Raw genomic sequence first — 19,031 nt, 5'->3', positions numbered from 1 at the left:
TACATTTGCTTCTCTCTACATCTTAAAATCAAATATCTGATTCCAGATCTCTAGCTCATGATGTAATTCAGCTTTTATCTTCCTATCTTCCGGCCTTTTCCAAATATGAGAGTTATCCCAAAAGCAATGTCTCAACTTTTTAAATATAAAGAATGTTTGTTTACATTAAATTGTACATAGTTTTGAAGCTTTAACATTTTTCTATTTTGATACATAATCACCACTTCAATGATGCATTTTTGTATGCCCATGTCACACCAGTCCACAGTCATGTTATTGAAGAATATTGGACTTCATCTTTCACCTTGTTGTTGTCACTGAAGTGCCTTCCAACCAAGAATTCTTTCAATTTGGGAAAAAGTGGTAGTCACTGGGCACTAGGTCCAGAACATAGAGTGGATGGCTGATGACTTCCCATCCAAACTGTTGCTCAAGATCCCCAGTTTGATGGGCAATGTGGGGCTAAGTACTGTCATGAAAAAGGTATATGCGCTTGCTCAGAATTCCTCTTCTTCGGTTCTGAATCACCAGTTTTAATTCTTTTAATGTCTGACAATACCTGTCAGCATTTGTTGTTGTCCCAAGAACAACAAAGTCAACCAACAATATCCCCTTTCAATCCCAAAACAAAGTTGCCACGACTTTACCAGCAGTCTGTGTTCTTTTGAATTTTCACATCTTGGGCGAATCGGAATGCTGCCACTCAGGTTATTGTTGTTTGGTCTCTGGTGTAAAGCAGAAAGCCCAGGTTTCATCACCTGTGACTATCGAATGCAAAATTTTCTTCTTTCCATCTGCATAGCATTTAAGAAATTGGCGGAAAGCTTTAATGCGTTCCTGTTTGTGGCCTTCTATCAGCGTTCTTGGGACCCATGTTACGCACACCTTCTGAAATTTCAACACTCAGTCGAAGTCCGGTGAATGGTGCTTTGAGAAACACCAGGAGCAGCACTGTAGAGCTCATTGAGAATGATCCACCAATCCGGAAGTACAATTTGTTCAACCTTCATGATTGTCTCTTCGGCAATTGGCGTTTTACTTCTTTACTTGTCATGAGTTTTAGTACGACCTACTGCAAACTCTCTACACCACTTGTGGACATTTTTGACATCCATACATGGCTCTCCATACACTTCTGTCAATTATGAATGAATATAAATTGGATTAATGCATTCTGCACTCAAAAACCAAATAATGCACGAACTTCACATCTGGCAGTAGTGGCTAATAGGAGCTCCATTACAACTGGCTGCCAAGCCAAGACTGAAGGCTCCAGTGGATGTGCAGTGCTTCCTGTAGAGAGTGGATGGAACAAAGAGAAAAACAATGTGGTCAACAGCCATCCAAACAATTTCCCTGCTGCCCCAGCACATTGGAGACCCTACTTTTTGGATTACGCTTGATATCTCCTCCTCTTGTGATTTTTAAAAATTCTCTACATTATTTCTAGCTGAAATATGTTTTAGAACTCAAGAGTCATTCTGCTGTCGTATACCTACAACTGAGCCTGTAAGCTCCCATAACGACAGTCCATCCTTCTCCCACCATTGTATTCCAATCTTCCATGATTATTACACTTTTCATCTCCCTTTACATACTGACTTTCTTGTGATCAATGTAAAAATACAACAATCATTATAATAATAATAATCATCATCATCATCATTATGAATAAGAAACTCACCAAAAACGTAGAAGATCGATGGCCATCCCACATGATCGGCAAGGACTCCAGCTGCTGGCATTGCAATGACAGTCCCAAAATAGCTTCCAGAGAAGGCTATAGTTGCCAGGCGACTACGTTCCAGTGGGGGAGCCCAACGTGCCCATACTGCATGTATTGATGGATAAGTCACACCCTTAGGAACAGAAACCAATTTACACTATACTCTAAGGATATGACAGCCACTTTACTGTTCCAGAACCACAAACACATCTGCATTCAGCACAGAACCAAGAACATGGACAAATGATACAACTATCACAACACTGATTTAAATAATCACTAATTTCAGTTATTCAGGAATAATTCTTTAAACAATATGTATACTTCAGAAGCACACAACTTAAAACACCCAAGCATTGCACAGGATTAGATTCCTACACATTGCAACATAATACAGCAGATAATCTTCTATGTTCCTTTCCATGGTTGCTGACAATGGTGAGCAATCGCATTATTGTAAAGACAAAAGTTTAAGGTGTTCAGTTCTAAAAACAATCAGATCATTAATTTGGAAGCACTCAGGTATGGATCCAGGATACAGTTCCGCGCGGGAGAGGGAGGTGGGTGGGCAGGGGACATAGGTTGTTACTGTCTCCCAATGGCAAATAAAACTTGCAGTCAGACCCAGTTTTGGTGTGGTACAGATGCCTAAGATTTTAATCATAACAACAATAAAATATATAAAATGTAATAATACAATAATCAGTGCTGAGTACACCATTTTAGCACAATATCAAAGAAATTGCATTCAGAGAAAGACATGATTTGAAAAACATCTGTTAAAAATTTGAGAGGTACATCTACCATGCAATTAACTTAAGAACTGTGGTGGTGGTGGTGGTGGTGGTGACAATAACAACAATTTAATTTGGCTTGAGAGCTGTAACGGTTACATGCTCAAACAATTCTGATATTATTGAAATAGACAAAATACAAAATTGAAGTGCGTCATCTGCATGATTAGTATTTCACTTAGTACTGTTATTTCATTTGGATAGGGGTGGGGTAAGCTGTGGGGTTGGGGGTGGGGCTATCCTGTTTTTGTTAGTCATTTCTGCCTACACTGGGACAAGTTACTGTTATATATACACAATTTTTTTTTCCCTCGTACCAGAGAGTCTTCGCCTTTCTGTTTTGCCTAACCCAACTTTCTGTCATTTGCCAGTTCTGCCAACCATCTCATGAGTCATATTGCCCTTATTGTTGGCCAACCTGTGAATTGGGGTGCCTTTGCCTGGCAAGAATGTTGTCTGCTGCCAGTCGGGTCACAAACCCATCTGCATGGGCTAGCCCTCAGGTAACAAAACCTGTATTTTTCTAAAGTTCATATCCATGTTCAAGACCCTCAGTTTGCATGCTACTACATTCTCAGAGTTAGCTCAGAGAATTTTAAACTGATACACGTCATGATGAGGGCATTACAGATTGAGCACAAAGCCTATGTTGGGGAAAGATGTGAAAGAAAATTGGCTATGTCCTTTCAAAGGGCCCCAACCCGGTATTTGGGATGTTTTAGTGAGCAGCACCATCCTTATTTTCCACCTGAGCAAGGTTAGGTAGACAAAAAAAGCATATGATTTAATTATGTATTTCTGCGTGTGATGTGTGTACTAAAAATGTTGTTGTTTTTTCCTGTATTATGAAAAGGATAGTTGCTATTCGCCATACAGCAGAGATGCTCAGTCGCAGATAGGCACAATGAAAGGACTGTCAAACAAGTAAGCTTTCAGTCAAAAATGGCATCAGAATTACACACACACACACACACACACACACACACACACACACAGTCTATGGCTGCCGAGGATAGACTGCAAGCATCAGCACATTATGGGAAAATCAGTCTGGTTGGGTATGGGTGGGGGGTGGTGAATGGTAAAGTGCTGCTTGTGGAAGCATACAAGGATGAGGTGAGGAGAGGGTAGGACAGCTAGGTACAGTCAGGAGGTTAGACAGATGACAGGGAGGAGAGAAGTATGATGTTGGTGTGTGCGTTGGAGGAATAGAGGTCAGTGTAGCACTGGAATGGGAACAGGGAAAGGGATTGGTGGGTAAAGGACAATGACTAACGAAGGTTGAGGCCAGGAAGGTTACAGGAACATAGAACATATTGCAGGAAGAGTTCCCATCTGTGCAATTCAGAAAAGTGTTGGTGGGAAGGACCCAGGTGGCACAGGCTGTGAAGCAGTCATTTAAATGAAGAACTTCGTGGTGGTTAGCATGCTTAGTAACTGGGTGGTCCATCTGTTTCTTGGCCACAGTTTGCTGGTGGCCTTTTATGCAGACAAGTAGCTTGTTGGTTGTCATGGCCACATAGAATGCAGCACAGTGGTTGCAGCTTAGTTTGTAGATCACATGACTGGTTTCACAGGTAGCCCTGCCTTTGAAGGGACAGACGATGCTTGTGACCTGACTGGAGTGGCTGGTGGCAGCAGGATGTATGGGACAGGGCTTGCATCTTACAAGGATATGAGCCATGAGGCAAGGAGTTGGGAGCAGGGTTTGTGTAGGGATGGACGAGAATATAGTGTAGATTCTGTGGGCAGTAAAATACCTCCCCTCTCCCCTGTCCACTGTAAAATCTCCCGACTGTACCTAGTTGCACTACCCTCTCCCCACCTCGTCCCTGTATGCTCCCACAAGCAGCACTTTACCATCCCCCTCTCCCTACCCTGCTATCCCTCTACCTCCCTGCCCCAGTCTCCTCCTTACCCCCACCATCCATATTGCTTCTCCCATCATGTGCTGCTGCCCACAGCCTGGCCTTAGCAGCCAGAGACTGTGATCAAGTGTGTATATGTGGTTGTGTGTGTGTGTGTGTGTGTGTGTGTGTGTGTGTGTGTAATTCTGATGAAGGCCTTTTTGGCCAAAAGCTTACTTGTTTCACAGTACTTTTGCTGTTCCTATCTGTAACTCAGCATCTCTGCTATACAGTGAGTAGCAACTATCCTTTTCATAATATTGTCATTAATCAATCCTGGATTTTCCATTGTTGCATTTTGCCTAACAGCTTTTCTTCCATCCAGTAACCTAGTGCTGTTTTCCTTTGTTACTATTTTCCAACACATTACTATGCTCAGTGTTCATTCTTGTTTCTGTTCTTTCCTGTGTTTTTCTTGTTATCTTCAAACTGCACCACACACTCTACTTACAAGCCACACCGTTTCAACTGCCACAGACATGCACAACAGATAGCTACAAGACCATATTAATCGTTCATGCAGCATCTCTGATTGTTCGTGCAGCATCTTGTGTCCCACATTACTCCCGCCATTATCATTAATCCTATACCTTTAAATTGATCACTCCACCCACGTGTCTCTCCATACCTTCCTGTGCCACATGAACTTGTACCTCAACCTAATCTGTTCTCATCTACCTTCCCCCTTCTTCACACTTATCCACCCAGAGACCTACAACCCACATGACAATTTTTTTTATTTGATATCCTTGTGTTTTCACATCAATTTCAGTTGGTTTTCACCTTTCCCTATTAGCCTACTCTGTCATATTTCATCTTGTTTTCCCATATTTCATCTATTTTGTCCTTTTTGTGATTCTTCCCATGTGTTTTGGTGTATTATTGCGAATTTTTTCGCAAGTATTTCAATATTATTTATGTCTAAAAACAAAGATGATGTGACTTACAAAACGAAAGCGCTGGCACATCGATAGACACACAAACAAACACAAATATACACACAAAATTCTTCGTCAGGAAAGAGGGAAGGAGAGGGAAAGACGAAAGGATGTGGGTTTTAAAGGAGAGGGTAAGGAGTCATTCCAATCCCGGGAGCGGAAAGACTTACCTCAGGGGGAAAAAAGGACGGGTATACACTCGCACACACACACACATATCCATCCACACATATACAGACACCATATGTGTGGATGGATATGTGTGTGTGGGAGTGTATACCCGTCCTTTGACGTGGAAATTGTAAAGACAGTGTGATATAGAAAAATGTGAGTGAATAAAAATTAATGTAAAAATGAAGAATTCAGCTCAGGCAATCCTTCATAAGTTATTATGTCAATTGGAACTCACAATGTCAAAAATTTCAGCTTCAAGAATCACCCCTAGATGTGAGGAACTGGACCCAACCATGAGAAAAGAAGATAAGTAAAATGTTTATTGTAAATCTTATTCCTCTCAAAGCTTATTAACAGAGTTAACCATAAAGACAGAGACAATCAACAAATTATGTGAGTGAGAGGTAGATTACATACAACCTTCAGCCTATTACCGGCAATTTACCTTCCTATATAAAAGATATGAAATGTTTCCTCCACCAACTCTTCACAGTTCGTGTTCCATTATCACATGGTGCTCTGCTTGTCACTATTGATGCCACCTCCCTTTATGCTAACATACTGAATACCCACGGTCTTACCGCTATTGAACACTGCCCTTCTCCAATGGATTCCAAAAACACAACCTCCTCCCTAGTCATGACCAACTATACCCTCACCCACAATTTCTTCTCCTTTGAAGGCATCACCTACAAACAACTCTGGGGTACAGCTACAGGCATCCAAATGGCACCATCCTACATGCCAACTTATTCATGGGCCAATTAGAGGAATCTTTTCTAACCACAAAGAGTCCCAAATCCCTCACCTGGTTCAGATTCATTAATGATATGTTCATTATCTGGATCGAGGTTCACGACACCCTACCCACAATCTTCCAGAACCTGAACACCATCTCGCCTACGTCCTCCACCTGGTCCTACTCAACCCAATTAACCTAACAAGCTACCCTCCTCGATATTGACCTCCACCTCAAAGATGGCTATCAGTACCTCTGGTCATATCAAACCTACCAACCACCAGCAATACTTCCACTCTGACAGGTGCCCCTCATTCCATACCAAGAAATCTATTCCAACAACCTAGCCACCCATGACTGTCTCATCTGTAGTGATGAGCAGTCCCACTCGAAATAAACCAAAGGTCTCACAAAGTAATTACCCTCCCAACCTCATACAGAAACAGATCTCCCTTGCCTTACCTCTACAGTCACCACTCACCTCCGAAAGCCCTGTCACCCAGCTACAGAGAAGCATTCCCATCACGACTCAGTAGCACCCAGGACTGGAGCAACAGCATCGCATTCTCTGCCAGAATTTTGACTACCTCTCATCATGCCCTGAAAAGAGAAATATTCTACACACTGTCCTTCCTGCCCCTCCCACAGTGATATTCCACTGCCCACTGAATCTACACGATATCCTTGTCCATCCCTGTGCAACCCCTGCTCCCAACACCTTGCCTCACAGGTCATAGTCCCTGTAATAGACCTAGATGCAAGACCTGTCTCATACATCCTCGCACCATCAGCTAGTCCAGTGCGGTCACGAACATCACCTACCCCATCAAAGGCAGGGCTACTTGTGAAACCAGTCATATGATCTACAAAGTAAGCTGCAACCACTGTGCTGCGTTCTGTGTGGGCGTGACAACTGACAACCTGGCTGTACGCATGAATGGCCACCTATGAACTGTGGTCAAGAAACAGCTGGACCATCCAATTGCTGGGCAGCCTGCCCAACATTATCTTCATTTCAATGTCTACCTTCTAGCCTGTCCCATCAGGATCCTTCCCACCAACACCAGCTTTCCTGAACTGCACAGGTGGGATATCTCCCTGAAATATATCGTATGTTCTGTAACACCACTGACCTAACATTCATTAGTCATTGTCCTCTACCCATCTATCCCTTCCCTATTCCCATTCCACCTACTTTGTAATTCATTCCTTTTCCGCTGACCCCCCCCCCCCCCCCCGCCCCCTCCCAGTTCGCGGTACGCTTTTGCACCCAGATGCCCTCCCCAATCCCCACGTTGTCCCTGTATGCTGCCACAAGCACCACTTTACCGTCCCCCACCCTTACAAAGCCTTTTTGGCTGAGTGCTTCCTTGTTTGACAGTCTATTTGTTGTGTCTATCTGCGACTCAGCATCTCTGCTATAGGGTGAGTAGCAACTATCCTTTTGATAATATTGTGATTATTCCATGCTGGATTTTCCATTGTTTGTTTCATGTTGCATGTGGGAGATCCTGGCAGGTGGCCCTACAGTGTTTAACCTATGCAGCTGTGTGAATTACTAATCAGAAAACATCACCAGTCTGCAACACCAAGAATATCAGATCATCATTGTCAGCATCTTCTCCATGTATTATTATAACACTGATGTTGGAAATGAATTTCTGCAACTGTATCAGTTCACAATCATGGAAATGATAGATTGCTGCTCAGTGTAAGGATGACAGTGAGTTGTCGACAGGTGCAAAGTAAAGACTGTTACACATTAAGCTTTCGCCAGAGATAGTGGTCAAGTGCGTTGAGGTGTGCTTACTCGTGTGACTGTGTTTGTGCTTCGTTTCTGAAGAAGGCTTTGGCCAAAAGCTTAATGTACAACAGTCTTTTTGTTGTGCCTGTCTGAAACTCAGTGTGTCATATTTATGGTGAATAGCATTCCTTTCCACAACTGTTGATATTCCAAACTGGAATTTCCATTACTTGTAACAGTTCCCAAAAAGTAATGAGCTTGTAATGACCACTGTACATTATTCCAACATCTTGTAAATAAAATTAATGTTATTTTAAATGTGTGATTACTATGTCTCTTGAGTAGTGTAGATTCTGCACAAATGAGCAAGACAGAAATTATTTCAATTTTATTTACTACAGATTAACACTGAAAAGCCTATGAGTGATGCATATGAAGGAAAGGACTTTGATTTTAACATTTGGTGATCATTGAACCCTACTTTGAAGTCATTAGTTGCTTATGCCCGGCAACGAAAGTGTGAGTGAAGTGAATGTGGAGTGCATACAAGACAGTCATAAGGAGTCCAAAGAAATCGGTGCATCGTGCATCCCATGACCTTGAAATGACTCTGTTCATCTTTCAGAAGGATGGGGATCCAACCCATTTTCATTGTGAGGTTCGTGGGTACCTGAATATGGAGCTGCCCCACCGATAGATCGGCCATGCTACAGAAGAGGACAGTTGTTTCATGAAATGATCTCCTTGATCACCAGATCGCACTCCGTGTGACTTTTTCTGTGGGGATACATTAAAGATCTGGCGTATGTACCACCTCTACCACATGATGTAGCAGAGCTCCAGGAGAGAATACGAGAAGCAACTGCCACTGGCGACAATGACATGCTGGGACAAGTATGGCAAGAACTATATTACCATACTGACGTCTGCCGGGTCACTCGATCACTCATGGTTCACATAACTAGTATTTGTAAAAAAACTTTCAGAGTTTCTCTTCAAAATGCAATATGTATGACATCTGTACAATGTTTAGTTCTTTTACAATAAATAATTAAAGTGATCCCGGACTTTATGTACACCCTGTAATGTTTTATCCTATCCTGAATATACCAGCCTGATTCTGTGGATTGTTGAAGACAGTAAGGAATTCAGTTATCCATATCATATTAAGTGAGAGAGTATTCAGTTGGTGTTGTACAGCATCGCAGCTAGTATCGGGATGGGATACTCTGTTGTGGTGACCAATGTGTACAGGATGTCACTAGGAGAGAAGGGGACAGGAAAATATTGAGTGAGTGGTCGTCATGGGCAGACCAAGTTCTCCAGAAACACTGTGGAGACTGAGAAGTCCCTTGTTTCTACAGCACTCTTAAATTTGTTCAGGTGCTATTTAACTGTCCACATACGGAGTCAAGAAGGCAGTATGTTGGTGCAGACACCAGACAACTTCGTGTTATTGCACGCAGCCTTCAGAAGCATTGAAGGATAGCAGGCATCTACGAGATAACACCTACAGTGTTCAGCAGCCGAAAGATATCAGCTGTTGGCAGTCAAAGTAGCAGTAGCAGTGGTGGCTAGTTGGAGGCAGCAGTGTAGCAGTCATTGGCACGAGCTCACCAGCAGTAGTAATAATATACAATGGTCAGTCATTTTCAAAATGGCAATGGCTTGTCTATAATTACACTTACTACTGAATGGCAAAGAGTGTTTGTTGCAAAAATTTTATTTTTGTATCAATAATTAGTGTCACTGCTGCAAAATAGTAACGCGAATTCTTTACAGACGAACGGAAAAACTGGTAGAAGCCGATCTCAGGGATGATCAGTTTGGATTCCATAGAAATATTGGAACACGTGAGACAATACTGACCGTACGACTTATCTTAGAAGAAAGATTAAGGAAAGGCAAACCCACGTTTCTAGCATTTGTAGACTTAGAGAAATCTTTTGACAATGTTGACTGGAATACTCTTTTTCAAATTCTAAAGGTGGCAGGGGTAAAATACAGGGAGCGAAAGGCTATTTACAATTTGTACAGAAACCAGATGGCTGTTATAAGAGTCGAGGGACATGAAAGGGAAGCAGCGGTTGGGAAGGGAGTGAGACAGGGTTGTAGCCTCTCCCCGATGCTATTCAATCTGTATATTGAGCAAGCAGTAAAGCAAACAAAAGAAAAATTCGGAGTAGGTATTAAAATCCATGGAGAAGAAATAAAAACTTTGAGGTTCGCCGATGACATTGTAATTCTGTCAGAGACAGCAAAGGACTTGGAAGAGCAGTTGAACAGAATGGACAGTGTCTTGAAAGGAGGATATAAGATGAACATCAACAAAAGCAAAACAAGGATAATGGAATGTAGTCTAATTAAGTCGGGTGATGCTGAGGGAATTAGATTAGGAAATGAGATACTTAAAGTAGTAAAGGAGTTTTGATATTTGGGGAGCAAAATAACTGATGATGGTCAAAGTAGAGAGGATATAAAATGTAGACTGGCAATGGCAAGGAAAGCATTTCCGAAGAAGAGAAATTTGTTAACATTGAGTATAGATTTACGTGTCAGGAAGTCGTTTCTGAGAGCATTTATATGGAGTGTAGCCATGTATGGAAGTGAAACATGGACGATAAACAGTTTGGACAAGAAGAGAATACAAGCTTTTGAAATGTGATGCTACAGAAGAATGCTGAAGATTAGATGGGTAGATCACATAACTAATGAGGAGGTATTGAACAGAATTGGGGAGAAGAGGAGTTTGTGGCACAACTTGACAAGAAGAAGGGACCAGTTGGTAGGACATGTTATGAGGCAGCAAGGGATCACAAATTTAGCATTGGAGGGCAGTGTGGAGGGTAAAAATCGTAGAGGGAGACCAAGAGATGAATACACTAAGCAGATTCAGAAGGATGTAGGTTGCAGTAAGTACTGGGAGATGATGAAGCTTGCACAGGATAGAGTAGCATGGAGAGCTGCATCAAACCAGTCTCAGTACTGAAGACGACAACAACAAACAACAATTAGTGTAGACACTTGAGAATGATATTTATCCCATTTGTGGTTCAGTACATTAACTAAGAATGGAATCTGATATAGTTCAACTGTTCAAAGAATTGGGAGAGCAGTTAGAGGAAAATACAGGGTGTATATGCAGACAAGGGGGGGAAAAAAAAATCACCGATTTTCCGATTAAAAATACACTTTCTCCCGGGTGAAAACATAGTTTTTCCCTGTTAACTGACAGTATATTTTCTCTCAGAACTGTATAATTTATCAATCCTTTGAATGTTTAAGGTTTTGTACACGGGCATAGCATTTCCTGGCACTTTAGAAAATGAAACTCAGAGAAAAAGACACTTTTGGAAAGATCTTTGATGTACAGCAACATGTATGCAGCTTATTTTCGTATTAAAAGGTATAAATTCGAATTCCACCAAACACCGCATGTTACTTTTCGAAGCATCCAAATCAAGATTACGATAGGCTTTTGTAAGCCAGTCACAGGTCATGTCACGTGATCTTGCCAGCTGATGACAGCAGGTATTCAGAGCTCAGGACATGTGATGTAGTCAGGAAATAGCAACATCACTGTTAAGTAGCGCAAACACACAAACAGGGAAAGTTAATGGTTTAAATTGATATACATAGAGTTGCCACAAGAAAAGTAAAGCTTTCACATATAATATTGGTCTCTAAGGTTAACAAGCTGCAAGAGAAGCTAAGCACTCACATATAACGTTGGACTTTTATGCGTGTATTACACTTTAAAAATAAGATATATCACACAAATGTGCCAGTAAAATTTCAATAATGACATAAATGTCTGATCTTCTGGGCTCGAAATTCATCTAAGTGGCTCGTCATCAAAGAGTTGATTTTTAAATCAGAGTCAAACACACTCTGATTTAAGAAATTCATCGTACATTCTCACTCATAGTTCAACTTGCGTAAAATGAAATTTACTTTTAAAGTAATGCTTTTCAAACCATCATTCGCAATATTTATCCGCGACCTGTTAGAAATAGGTTCGTTTCAGCAGTTGCCAGAGTGCGCCCCATAACAGGCGCCACCGCACTTGCGCAGCTACAATGACATAGGAGGCTTGTATGTTCGTACGTGTTAAACATTAAAAGGTCTTACATTATGTCATAAAAGAAACAAGACATCGGAGGATACTCCAAGAGCATCAGAATTTCGTGACCCACAATGAAATGTGCACATTTAAAGTGCGTATTTAAAGTGTACATTCGTATGTCCAGATTCCCAGTGCAGTAGGCATCGATCAGATATTAAGCTTTTCAATGTGGTTTTTGGGATGTAAATTTTCTTGGAGTACCAGTACTATGTTATCTCATTTTTGGTTCTTTATTATGGCATAATGCCATACATGCTATAAGATGAAAACGTGCACTTGAAATGCAGCAAAAAGTTGAAACTAGCCAATAATGTGGAATTAAACACTTCATTTCAAATATATTGACTGCCTCAGCGGAAAAGATTAATAAAAGAAAATTTCTTTCAAAACAACAAAAATAACTTTACTGTTCTGCAGAGGAATTAATGCTTGACTGTCAGAAAGATGGAAATAAAATCTGAAACTAATAACATATTTTAGCCTTTCATAATTATGTGAACGTATTTTAATTAATTTGATAGCTCTCGGCCATAGGAAACCATTTTGTTTTCATGTGACTTGAGAGCTGTAAACGAAGAGAAAACAGCGAAACCACTAAATGTAAACACAAGTCACATGGAGACTACCCACTTCCCCACTATAACTCAGACTGTTCAGTGCATCAGCCCCGGATCTACGATATTTCCAAACCGGGGCAATACTAGATAGTGCCCCCCCCCCTTCCGCCCCCTTATCGAGCATTTGAGATAGGATGACACCAAAAAAAAAAGGGGGGGGGGCGTTCATTTTGTAGCACACATCTTTCTGAAAAGTCTCATGCATGAAACATATGTGTTTGAGGAAATGTAAGACATGTTATTTGGTCTTAAGTGGGGCAAAGTGCAGCGCCACGCCTGTTCACACAGCATTCTTCTATCGCATGTCACTGTATTTCGCTCTATGGAATTGAAATGTGTATTTTTTTAATGGATGCCATAATACTATAATCAGGACAGTGAAAATTAAAATGTCCTGTGGTGCCTCTCCTGCTTCCAGTTGGCCGATTTGACACCCTGACCTTTTTTACCCAAAATTGGTATGGTTTCTCGATCTGATTATGTCTATTTTGTCACTGTCTGCTGTATAAAACAAAATAGGCCTTTCTAATACTGCAACTATTGTAACAAACACCAAATAAAAGAACCTGCTTTGGCACAAATGGTCATTTTTCTAACACGACAGAATATAATTCACGAAGTACCAATATCAAATGCCTATTAGGCCTACTACAAGCGAAAAGCTTGGCGTTAGGAAATAGTTTCACACTTCCTTCATGTTGTTGTTGTTGTGGTCTTCAGTCCTGAGACTGGTTTGACACAGCTCTCCATGCTATTCTATCCTGTGCAAGCTTCTTCATCTCCCAGTACTTACTGCAACCTACATCCTTCTGAATCTGCTTAGTGTATTCATCTCTTGGTCTCCCTCTACAATTTTTACCCTCCACGCTGCCCTCCAATGTTAAATTTGTGATCCCTTGCTGCCTCAGAACATGTCCTACCAATCTGTCCCTTCTTGTCAAGTTGTGCCACAAACTCCTCTTCTCCCCAATTCTATTCAATACCTCCTCATTAGTTATATGATCTACCCATCTAATCTTCAGCAGTCTTCTGTAGCATCACATTTCGAAAGCTTCTATTCTCTTCTTGTCCAAACTATTTATCGTCCATGTTTCACTTCCGTACATGGCTACACTCCATACAAATACTTTCAGAAACGACTTCCTGACACATAAATCTGTACTCGATGTTAACAAATTTCTCTTCTTCAGAAACGCTTTCCTTGCCATTGCCAGTCTACATTTTATATCTTCTCTACTTGGACCATCATCAGTTATTTTGCTCCTCAAATAGCAAAACTCCTTCACTACTTTAAGTGTCTCATTTCCTAATCTAATTCCCTCAGCATCACCCGACTTAATTCGACTACATTCCATTATCCTTGTTTTGCTTTTGTTGATGTTCATCATATATACTCCTTTCAAGACACTGTCCATACCGTTCAACTGCTCTTCCAAGTCCTTTGCTGTCTCTGACAGAATTACAATGTCATCGGCGAACCTCAAAGTTTTTATTTCTTCTCCATGGATTTTAATACCTACTCCGAATTTTTCTTTTGTTTGCTTTACTGCTTGCTCAATATACAGATTGAATAACATCTGGGAGAGGCTAGAACCCTGTCTCACTCCCTTCCCAACCACTGCTTCCCTTTCATGCCCCTCAACTACTATAACAGCCATCTGGTTTCTGTAGAAATTGTAAATAGCCTTTCGCTTCCTATATTTTACCCCAGCCACCTTTAGAATTTGAAGGAGAGTATTCCAGTCAAAATTGTCAAAAACTTTCTCTAAGTCTAAAATGCTAGAAACATAGGTTTGCCTTTCCTTAATCTTTCTTCTAAGATAAGTCGTAAGGTCAGTATTGCCTCACATGTTCCAATATTTCTACGGAATTCAAACTGATCTTCGCCGAGGTTGGCTTCTGCCATTTTTTCCATTCGTCTGTAAAGAATTCGCGTTAGTATTTTGCAGCTGTGATTTATTAAACTGATAGTTCGGTAATTTTCACATCTGTCAACACCTGCTTTCTTTGGGATTGGAATTATTATATTCTTCTTGAAGTCTGGGGGTATTTCGCCTGTCTCATACATCTTGCTCACCAGATGGTAGAGTTTTGTCAGGACTGGCTCTCCCAAGGCCGTCAGTAGTTCCAATGGAATGTTGTCTACTCCCGGGGCCTTGTTTCAACTCAGGTCTTTTATTGTTCTGTCAAACTCTTCATGCAGTATCTTATCTCCCATTAAATCTTCATCTACTTCCTCTTCCATTTCCATAATATTGCCATCAAGTACATCGCCCTTGTATAGCCCCTCTATATACTCCTTTCACCTTTCTGCTTTCCCTTCTTTGCGTAGAACTGGGTTTCCATCTGAGCTCTTGATATTCATACAAGTGGTTCTCTTCTTTCCAAAGGTCTCTTTAATCTTCCTGTAGGCAGTATCTATCTTACCCCTCATGAGATAAGTCTCTATATCCTTACATTTGTCCTCTAGCGATCCCTGCTTAGCCATTTTGCACTTCCTGTCCATCTCATTTTTGAGACGTTTTGTATTCCTGTTTGCCTGCTTCATTTACTGCATTTTTATATTTTCTCCTTTCATCAATTAAATTCGATATTTCTTCTGTTAGCCAAGGATTTCTACTAGCCCTCATCTTTTTACCTACTTGATCCTCAGCTGCCTTCACTACTTCATCCCTCAGAGCTACTCGTTGTTCTTCTACTGCATTTCTTCCCCCCATTCTTGTCAATTGTTCCCTTATACTCTCCCTGAAGCTCTGTACAACCTCTGGTTCTTTCAGTTTATCTGGGTCCCAGCTCCTTAAATTCCCACCTTTTTGCAGTTACTTCAGTTTTAATCTACAGTTCATAACCAATAGATTGTGGTCAGAGTCCACATCTGCCCCTGGAAATGTCTTACAATTTAAAACCTGGTTCCTAAATCTCTGTCTAACCATTATATAATCTACCTGATACCTTCTAGTATCTCCAGGATTCTTCCATGTATACAACCTTCTTTCGTGATTCTTGAGCCAAGTGTTAGCTATGATTAAGTTATGCACAGTACAAAATTCTACCAGACGGCTTCCTCTTTCATTTCTTAGCCCCATCCATATTCACCTACTATGTTTCCTTCTCTCTCTTTTCCTACTCTCGAATTCCAGTCACCCATGAGTATTAAATTTTCGTCTCCCTTCACTACCCGAATAATTTCTTTTATCTCATCATACATTTCATCAATTTCTTCATCATCTGCAGAGATAGTTGGCATATAAACTTGTACTACTGTAGTAGGCGTGGGCTTCGTGTCTATCTTGGCCACAATAATGCGTTCACTGTGCTGTTTGTAGTAGCTTACCCGCACTCCTGTTTTTTTATTCATCCATACGCTACAGTTTCTCAAGCATGAGGTTGAAAAGCAGTAGTATGAAATTTTTATACAAATTTGGAATCATCATAGTCACTCTTAATTTGTGTGATGTTCCCGTTTCTTCTCCTTCCTCGTTATAGCAAACAGTCTTGTCATCGCTATTCCTGCCAATGTCAAAGCTTATATGCCGGTTAACTTCACTAACTCTACTAGAATCATCGGTTTAGTTATCCCGCGATTATTCTCCAGTTAGGCATTGTTACATGTGCATTCAACACATTTTCCACGCCACTTCAGAATAGAACTTAAAGGGGCTTCTAGCCGGGAACCATACGACTGGCCCTTACTAGTCAGCGATTTGACTGAAAATTTTCTGTCAAAATTTCATTTTTCTTGGATACACTGAGAAGATAATACATAAACTTTCTTACCTATTATCCTTGTTAGTCGTTTATTTCCGCTCTGGTAGAGTGAATGTATGGATTTTGCTAGTAATTACAACAACGCTCATCATTAGCAAACCCAATCAACCACATAATGAGACAGGGCTTGGCATTCATCCGTTTGGCTTTACTCCACTCAGCTCGTATAGCCCCTTTTGTCTGCAGGAAAGTTTGTTTCTAGATGCGACGAGGATGTCATTCAACTTCATGTCTGGAGGACATGCTGACCACTCTAGTCGAGTGATGTTATCCTGAAGGAAGTCCAAGATGTGCACAATGAGGAGGAGGAGGGGGGGAGGGGGAAGACGAATGGAAGGAGAAGAAACGAGAACATCACACAAATTAATACGCTGCTGATATGGTTGCACTACTGGTCAGAGAATGGCATTCGCTTATTGTACAGCCATTACAGCACCTTTCATGACCACCAGCAGTGTACGTCAGCCCACATAATGCCACCCCAAAACAGCAGGAAATCGCCTCCAAACATGTATCCGATGATTGTCTGGTTGAAGGCATATGCAACACTCACTAGTGAAGAGAATGTGATGCCAATCCTGAGTGGTCCATTCGGCACATTGTTGGGCTCATCTGTACCGTGCTGCATGGTGTCGTGGTTGCAAAGATGGACCTCACCCATCGGGAGTGAAGTTGCACATCATGCAGCCTATTGCGCACAGTTTGAGTCGTAACACAACATCCTGTGGCTTCACAAAAAGCGTTATTCAACATGGTGGAATTGCTGTCAGGGATCCTCCGAGCCATAATCCATAGGTAGCAGTCACCCATTGCAGTAGTAGCCCTTGGGCAACTTGAGCGAGGCAAGTTATAGACAGTTCCTGTCTCTCTGTATCTCCTCCACATCCAAACATCACTACTTTGGTTCACTCTGTGGCACCTGGACACTTCCCTTGTTGAGAGCCCTTGCTGGCAGAAAGTTACAATGCAGACGCGATCAAACCGTAGTATTGACCATCTAGGCATGGTTGAACTACAGACAACATGAGCCGTGTACCTCCTTCCTGGTGGAATGACTGGAACTGATCAGCTGTCGGATCCTCTCTAACAGGCGCTGCTCATGCATGGTTGTTTACATCTTTGGGTGTGTTTAGTGGGATCTCTGAACAGTCAAAGGGACTGTATCTGTGATACAATATCCACAGTCAACATCTATCTTCAGGAGTTCTGGAAACTGGGATGATTCAAAACTTTTTTTAAAAAATATATATATAATGTGTGTATTACAAAAATTGATGTCTACAGAACACAGGTAACTCCAGTTGAATCAGCAAGTGGGGTGGTGCAGTGGATATGATACTGGACTCTTATTTTGGAGGAGCTGAGTTAAAATCTCCCTCTATTCATTCTGATGTAAATATGTATAGTTTACTTAAATCACATAAGATAAATGCTGGAATGGTTCTTCTACAAAATCTATACCATAATTGCTGCAATATCCTTTATCCACTTAACATTTACTCTTTGTCTAACAAATTTTCTTATTTCCAGCAGAATGAGTCTCATTCAAGTACTGCAAGTCGCAGTACTGTAGGGCAGGTATAGCACTGAAATGAACTAGGCTATGAATATTGTTGAATCCTGCAGAAGGATATTCCTGCTCTGTCAGTGTGCAATGGGTCCTAATTTTTGAGACTTACTTTCAAATTGTATAACAGCAACATTAATGTGTGAGTTGCTGAATGAGTATGCTTTAGGTCAAAAAATAAAGTAACAAGAGTGCTTAATCTTGCATCAATATTTTTAATCATGAATGCTTACCTCAAACAAACCTTCAATAACTCTCCCAAGAACAAGTAGGTACACACTTCCACGTGCAAGTGCAGGAGTTAAGAGAGTGATGAATGAAGTAGCAGCAAGTCCAAGCCCAAAAAGTCTTTTACCACCGATGCGTGTTGCTAGCCATCCTCCTGGTAGCTGGGTCACTATATACCCATAGAAGAAAGATCCAAGTACAAGACCTTGCATTTCACTGTCCCAGGGGAACTCTTGGCCCTATAGGAGGAAAAATATAACATCAGATGCTTCTGCCCCATACATTTCATTTCATACTATTACCATGTGATAAACACCATCCTTATGTTTCATACATTTACGTCAAGAACACAAATATTCAATTGTGTGGGTCACTTCATTCTGTTGTTATTAAAAACCTAATGGAACAGCAATAAAATGCTGACAAACTAAAGTCCACAACAGCAACATGCGTCACAGGGCAGTATTAATTTATATGTAATACAGTATTAATTTATATGTAATACATTAATTTATACATAATTACATATTAATTTATACATGATGTCCCTCATGTCCATGCTATAAAAAAAGAGAAAGTTCTTTCCTCAAATAAACAAAAAAATAATTATAGGCTTACATTATCAAAATCTATGAGTGCAATCTATTGTGAAACACATAGCCATAGTTCTTTAAAGTCAATGACAGGTTCACCACTCTACTGT

At 40.9% G+C, this 19,031-nt stretch overlaps 1 protein-coding gene across 2 annotated transcripts in view; it reads right to left on the bottom strand.

Moving 5' to 3' along the window:
• Positions 1-19,031, bottom strand: part of LOC124711538 (vesicular glutamate transporter 1-like) — a 130,174-nt gene that overhangs the window by 71,717 nt on the left and 39,426 nt on the right. For both annotated transcript variants that reach the window (XM_047241672.1, XM_047241673.1), the window contains exons 4-5: positions 18,334-18,567; positions 1,685-1,859 (exon numbers count right to left, since the gene is read on the bottom strand). In XM_047241672.1, the coding sequence (XP_047097628.1) occupies positions 1,685-1,859; positions 18,334-18,567 (409 nt within the window). The remainder of the gene's footprint in view (positions 1-1,684; positions 1,860-18,333; positions 18,568-19,031) is intronic.

The sequence above is a fragment of the Schistocerca piceifrons genome, chromosome 8, assembly GCF_021461385.2.
Source record: "Schistocerca piceifrons isolate TAMUIC-IGC-003096 chromosome 8, iqSchPice1.1, whole genome shotgun sequence".
Classification (NCBI taxonomy): domain Eukaryota; kingdom Metazoa; phylum Arthropoda; class Insecta; order Orthoptera; family Acrididae; genus Schistocerca; species Schistocerca piceifrons.
The sequence above is the reverse complement of the archived record's forward strand: the minus strand, read 5'-3'. Positions and strand labels throughout refer to the sequence as shown.